At 33.5% G+C, this 8,025-nt stretch overlaps 1 protein-coding gene across 1 annotated transcript in view; it reads right to left on the bottom strand.

The window, feature by feature from the left end:
- Nucleotides 1–303: 303 nt before the first annotated feature.
- LOC133635571 (UBAP1-MVB12-associated (UMA)-domain containing protein 1-like) overlaps nucleotides 304–8,025 on the bottom strand; it is a 12,214-nt gene continuing 4,492 nt past the window's right edge. The window contains exons 3-4 of the mRNA XM_062028785.1: nucleotides 5,305–5,390; nucleotides 304–1,666 (exon numbers count right to left, since the gene is read on the bottom strand). Coding sequence (XP_061884769.1) covers nucleotides 1,418–1,666; nucleotides 5,305–5,390 — 335 coding nt within the window. The 3' untranslated portion in view covers nucleotides 304–1,417. The remainder of the gene's footprint in view (nucleotides 1,667–5,304; nucleotides 5,391–8,025) is intronic.

Here is an 8,025-nt window from a genome sequence, read left to right on the forward strand (position 1 = left end):
TTAATTCTAAGAGAGACAAAACTCAAATAGAATTTGAAAATCCAAAAAAATATTTTAAAGACCTGGTCTTCACTTGTTTAAATAAATTCATTATTTTTTTTACTTTGCTTCTTATAACTTTCAGAAAGACAATTTTAGAGAAAAAATACAACCTTAAAAATGATTTTAGGATTTTTAAACACATATACCTTTTTACCTTTTAAATTCCTTCCTCTTCTTTCCTGACAATTTAAATCAATGTTCAAGTAAATTTATTTTTTTTACTGTAAAGAATAATAAATACATTTTAATTTAATTCTTCATTTTAGCTTCTGTTTTTTCGACAAAGAATATTTGTGAAATATTTCTTCAAACTTATTATGATTAAAATTCAAAAAAATTATTCTGGCAAATCTAGAAAATCTGTAGAATCAAATTTAAATCTTATTTCAAACTCTTTTGAATTTCTTTTAAAATTTTTGTTCTGGAAAATCTAGAAGAAATAATGATTTGTCTTTGTTAGAAATATAGCTTGGTCCAATTTGTTATATATTCTAACAAAGTGCAGATTGGATTTCAACCTATTTAAAACATGTCATCAAAATTCTAAAATTAATCTTAATCAGGAAAAATTACTAATGATGTTCCATAAATTCTTTTTTAAATTTATTCCAAAAAAATTCGAATGAGCTAGTTTTCTCTTCTTTTTTTCGGTTGAATTTGGAATTTTAAAGAGTCGAAATTGAAGATAAACTATGTTTCAAAATTTAATTGTCATTTTTTTTGGTGTTTTCTCCTCTTTTAAAACGTTCAATTAAGTGTAAATATCATTAATTATTAATAATAACATAGAGTTAAAGGTAAATTGAGCAAATTGGCTATTTCTGGCAATTTATTTAAGTGTGTATCAAACTGGTAGCCCTTCGCATTAATCAGCACCCAAGAAGTAGCTCTTGCTTTCAAAAAGGTTGGTGACTCCTGGTGTAAAGGCACGGTGTGTTCATATGATAGTGAGTCATCATAAAAGTAGAGGTCTGTTAAATACTACATTCTTTTGACCAAAGTACAAATATCATTTATAATGTGTTTATTTGCATGGTGTCTTTCTGTTCATAAAAATGATGCACTGTTCATATTTTGTAAGGGGATCAAATACTTTTTTGTATATTATCTGCAGGTAATGACAATGACATGGTTGACTATTTGACTGTCACTTCATCTGATGTACAGTAATGCATAGATGAATACTAGATTAGGTAGAGCCTGAATGTCTTTTTGTATATAATATTAGTGTTTCTTGCACATGCAGATTAACCACGTCTGAAGTTGACACTGTTGCAAGATGGACTATGATTTCCTGTGGTGTGAACAATAAAAGGGAGTCCGGCATCAATAAAATGTCAATCGAAATATGATAATCAACCCAATGATGTCAGATTTATGCATTTTGAAGAACTGCCTTTTCTAAAGTGAAGTCATAATGGAAATATGCCAGTTTGGAGTTCATGTCTTTGGACAGCAGCACATCAGGAATGTAAGACAATGCCGTCTGCATGGCTTGGACTCCTGGGGACAAAGTGAAGGGGACGTCTCCAAGGAGGTCCGGTACAGGTGAGGCGGCCTCCACCACAGACGACACAGCAGGTGTCAGGGGGGCGGTGGACGTAGAAACGTGATCTGGACACGACTGAAGGGACAATCACAACCACAATGCTCGCTTATTAACCTGCATTCAAATGTAGAGTAATCATAATACACATATATATATATATATATATATATATATATATATATATATATATATATATATATATATATATATATATACATATTAGGGATGTCCGATAATATCGGCCTGCCGATATTATCGGCCGATAAATGCGTTAAAATGTAATATCGGAAATTATCGGTATTGTTTTTTTTATTATCGGTATCTTTTTTTTTGTTTTAATTAAATCAACATAAAAAACACAAGATACACTTACAATTAATGCACCAACCCAAAAAACCTCCCTCCTCATTCACACAAAAGGGTTGTTTCTTTCTGTTATTAATATTCTGGTTCCTACATTATATATCAATATATATCAATACAGTCTGCAAGGGATACAGTCCGTAAGCACACATGATTGTGCGTGCTGCTGCTCCACTAATAGTACTAACCTTTAGCAGTTAATGTTACTCATTTTCATTAATTACTAGTTTCTATGTAACTGTTTTTATATTGTTGTACTTTCTTTTTTATTCAAGAAAATGTTTTTAATTTATTTATCTTATTTTATTTTATAATTTTTTAAAAAAAGTACCTTATCTTCACCATACCTGGTTGTCCATATTAGACATAATAATGTGTTAATTCCACGACTGCATATATTGGTTGATATCGGTATCGGTTGATATCGGTATCGGTAATTAAAGAGTTGGACAATATCGGAATATCGGATATCGGCAAAAAGCCATTATCGGACATCCCTAATATATATATATATATATATATATATATATATATATATATATATATATATATATATATATATATATATATATATTAGGGATGTCCAATAATATCGGCCTGCCGATATTATCGGCCGATAAATGCGTTAAAATGTAATATCGGAAATTATCGGTATCGTTTTTTTTGTTTTTTTTTTGTTTTTTTTTAATTAAATCAACATAAAAAACACAAGATACACTTACAATTAGTGCACCAACCCAAAAAACCTCCCTCCTCATTCACACAAAAGGGTTGTTTCTTTCTGTTATTAATATTCTGGTTGCTACATTATATATCAATATATATCAATACAGTCTGCAAGGGATACAGTCCGTAAGCACACATGATTGTGCGTGCTGCTGCTCCACTAATAGTACTAACCTTTAGCAGTTAATGTTACTCATTTTCATTAATTACTAGTTTCTATGTAACTGTTTTTATATTGTTGTACTTTCTTTTTTATTCAAGAAAATGTTTTTAATTTATTCATCTTATTTTATTTTACAATTTTTTTTTTAAAAGTACCTTATCTTCACCATACCTGGTTGTCCAAATTAGACATAATAATGTGTTAATTCCACGACTGTATATATCGGTTGATATCGGTATCGGTTGATATCGGTATCGGTAATTAAAGAGTTGGACAATATCGGAATATCGGCAAAAAGCCATTATCGGACATCCCTAATATATATATATATATATGCACAGTACAGGCTTGGACATACCTTCTCATTCAATGTGTTTTCTTTATTTTCATGACTATTTACATTGTAGATAGTCACATCAAAACTATGAATGAACACATGTGGAGTTATGTACTTAACAAAAAAAGGTGAAATAACTGAAAACATGTTTTATATTCTAGTTTCTTCAAAATAGCCACCCTTTGGTGTGATTCCTGCTTTGCACACTCTTGGCATTCTCTCCATGAGCTTTAAGCACACCTGTGAAGTGAAAACCATTCCAGGTGACTACCTCTTGAAGCTCATGGAGAGAACGCCAAGAGTGTGTGAAAAAGCAATTTTTTCCCTCAAAATCGTGCAGTCCTACTATGAAGTTTACAATAAAATGTCAACGAAGTGTACAATAAAACGTCAATAAAGTTGACAATAAAATGTCAATGTTAATGTACACGTTAACTTTTTATTAACGTGTACAATACAATGTCAATGAAGGGTACAATAACGTGTTCAATAAAATGTCATAGAAAGGTCAATAAAGTGTACAGTAAAATGTACAGAAAAGTGCACAATAAAAAATGTCTATAAAGTGTACAATAGAATGTCTATAAAAAAGTTAACGTGTACATTAAAGTGTCAATGAAAGGTACAATAAAACGTACATAAAAGTGTACAATAAAATGTCTACAAAGTGTACAATACAATGTCAATAAAAAGTTAACGTGTACAATACAATGTCAATGAAGGGTACAATAAAGTGTTCGATAAAATGTCATAAAAAGGTCAATAAAGTGTACAATAAAATGTCTATAAAGTGTACAATTCGATGTCAATGAAGGGTACTATAAAACGTCAATAAAGTGTACAATAAAATGTCAATAAAGTGTACAACAAAATGTCTATATAAAAGTTAACGTCTACATTAAAATGTCAATGAAGTGTACAATAAAATGTCAATAAAGTTGACAATAAAATGTACAATAGAATGTCTATAAAAAAATTAATGTGTACATTAAAGTGTCAATTAAAGGTACAATAAAACGTACAGAAAAGTGTACAATAAAATGTCTACAAAGTGTACAATACAATGTCAATGAAGGGTACAATAAAGTGTTCAATAAAATGTCATAAAAAGGTCAATAAAGTGTACAATAAAATGTCTATAAAGTGTACAATTCGATGTCAATGAAGGGTACTATAAAACATCAATAAAGTTGAACAATAAAATCTCAATAAAGTGTACAATAGAATGTCTATAAAAAGTTAACGTCTACATTAAAATGTCAATGAAGTGTACAATAAAATGTCAATAAATTTGACAAAATGTACGATAGAATGTCTATAAAAAAGTTAACGTGTACATTAAAGTGTCAATGAAAGGTACAATAAAACGTACATAAAAGTGTACAATAAAATGTCTACAAAGTGTACAATACAATGTCAATAAAAAGTTAACGTGTACAATACAATGTCAATGAAGGGTACAATAAAGTGTACAATAAAATATACAGAAAAGTGTACAACAAAATGTCTATAAAGTGTACAATTCAATGTCAATGAAGGGTACTAGAAAACGTCAATAAAGTTGACAATAAAGCGGCAATAAAGTGTACAATAGAATGTATATAAAAAAGTTAACGTGTACATTAAAGTGTCAATGAAAGGTACAATAAAACGTACATAAAAGTGTACAATAAAATGTCTACAAAGTGTACAATACAATGTCAATGAAGGGTACAATAAAGTGTACAATAAAATGTACAGAAAAGTCTACAATAAAATGTCTATAAAGTGTACAATTCAATGTCAATGAAGGGTACTAGAAAATGTTCAATAAAGTTCACAATAAAAAGGTCAATAAAATTGACAATAAAATGTCAATAAAGTTGACAATAAAATGTACAATAAAATGTACAATAAAGAGCCACTAGCTGACTGCTGTATAGAGTTGGAGTAAAAGTGGATAAATAAAGTTATTTATGGCACAAAAGAGACATTCCTGGTCTGCTTTACTGCAAAAAGTCCACTAGTTCATGTTTTATACGTCGACACCACAACAGTGCAGAACTCAAGCTGCAACAAATAATCAATAAACACAGCAAGCCTACACAAAACAAGCTGGGGGGAAAAAAAGAATGAAAATCTCACCTTTGGTGGCAGGACGATGACATTTGTGGAAGGTTGTGTGATCTTCATTGACTGCATCTTCCTCTTCTGCTCTTCCACCGTTTCTCCTTCAAACACACACATCCATACGTCAATGGAGTCCACACATCTCATACACACCAACATTATTTCTCCTTCAAACACACACATCCATACGTCAATGGAGTCCACACATCTCATACACACCAACATTATTTCTCCTTCAAACACACACATCCATACGTCAATGGAGTCCACACATCTCATACACACCAACATTATTTCTCCTTCAAAGACACACATCCATACGTCAATGGAGTCCACACATCTCATACACACCAACATTATTTCTCCTTCAAAGACACACATCCATACGTCAATGGAGTCCACACATCTCATACACACCAACATTATTTCTCCTTCAAACACACACATCCATACGTCAATGGAGTCCACACATCTCATACACACCAACATTATTTCTCCTTCAAAGACACACATCCATACGTCAATGGAGTCCACACATCTCATACACACCAACATTATTTCTCCTTCAAAGACACACATCCATACGTCAATGGAGTCCACACATCTCATACACACCAACATTATTTCTCCTTCAAACACACACATCCATACGTCAATGGAGTCCACACATCTCATACACACCAACATTATTTCTCCTTCAAAGACACACATCGATACGTCAATGGAGTCCACACATCTCATACACACCAACATTATTTCTCCTTCAAACACACACATCCATACGTCAATGGAGTGCACACATCTCATACACACCAACATTATTTCTCCTTCAAAGACACACATCCATACGTCAATGGAGTGCACACATCTCATACACACCAACATTATTTCTCCTTCAAAGACACACATTGATACGTCAATGGAGTCCACACATCTCATACACACCAACATTATTTGTCCTTCAAAGACACACATCCATACGTCAATGGAGTGCACACATCTCATACACACCAACATTATTTCTCCTTCAAAGACACACATCGATACGTCAATGGAGTCCACACATCTCATACACACCAACATTATTTCTCCTTCAAAGACACACATCCATACGTCAATGGAGTCCACACATCTCATACACACCAACATTATTTCTCCTTCAAAGACACACATCCATACGTCAATGGAGTCCACACATCTCATACACACCAACATTATTTCTCCTTCAAAGACACACATCCATACGTCAATGGAGTCCACACATCTCATACACACCAACATTATTTCTCCTTCAAAGACACACATCCATACGTCAATGGAGTCCACACATCTCATACACACCCACATTATTTCTCCTTCAAAGACACACATCCATACGTCAATGGAGTCCACACATCTCATACACACCAACATTATTTCTCCTTCAAACACACACATCCATACGTCAATGGAGTCCACACATCTCATACACACCAACATTATTTCTCCTTCAAAGACACACTTCCATACGTCAATGGAGTCCACACATCTCATACACACCAACATTATTTCTCCTTCAAAGACACACATCCATACGTCAATGGAGTCCACACATCTCATACACACCAACATTATTTCTCCTTCAAAGACACACATCCATACGTCAATGGAGTCCACACATCTCATACACACCAACATTATTTCTCCTTCAAACACACACATCCATACGTCAATGGAGTCCACACATCTCATACACACCAACATTATTTCTCCTTCAAACACACACATCCATACGTCAATGGAGTCCACACATCTCATACACACCAACATTATTTCTCCTTCAAACACACACATCCATATGTCAAGGGAGTCCACACATCTCATACACACCAACATTATTTCTCCTTCAAACACACACATCCATACGTCAATGGAGTCCACACATCTCATACACACCAACATTATTTCTCCTTCAAAGACACACATCCATACGTCAATGGAGTCCACACATCTCATACACACCAACATTATTTCTCCTTCAAACACACACATCCATACGTCAATGGAGTCCACACATCTCATACACACCAACATTATTTCTCCTTCAAAGACACACATCCATACGTCAATGGAGTCCACACATCTCATACACACCAACATTATTTCTCCTTCAAAGACACACATCCATACGTCAATGGAGTCCACACATCTCATACACACCAACATTATTTCTCCTTCAAAGACACACATCCATACGTCAATGGAGTCCACACATCTCATACACACCAACATTATTTCTCCTTCAAAGACACACATCGATACGTCAATGGAGTCCACACATCTCATACACACCAACATTATTTCTCCTTCAAAGACACACATCCATACGTCAATGGAGTCCACACATCTCATACACACCAACATTATTTGTCCTTCAAACACACACATCCCTACGTCAATGGAGTCCACACATCTCATACACACCAACATTATTTCTCCTTCAAACACACAAATCCATACGTCAATGGAGTCCACACATCTCATACACACCAACATTATTTCTCCTTCAAACACACACATCCATACGTCAATGGAGTCCACACATCTCATACACACCAACATTATTTCTCCTATAAAGACACACATCCATACGTCAATGGAGTCCACACATCTCATACACACCAACATTATTTCTCCTTCAAAGACACACATCCATACGTCAATGGAGTCCACACATCTCATACACACCAACATTAT

Source organism: Entelurus aequoreus, linkage group LG20 (genome assembly GCF_033978785.1).
Source record: "Entelurus aequoreus isolate RoL-2023_Sb linkage group LG20, RoL_Eaeq_v1.1, whole genome shotgun sequence".
Lineage (NCBI taxonomy): Eukaryota > Metazoa > Chordata > Actinopteri > Syngnathiformes > Syngnathidae > Entelurus > Entelurus aequoreus.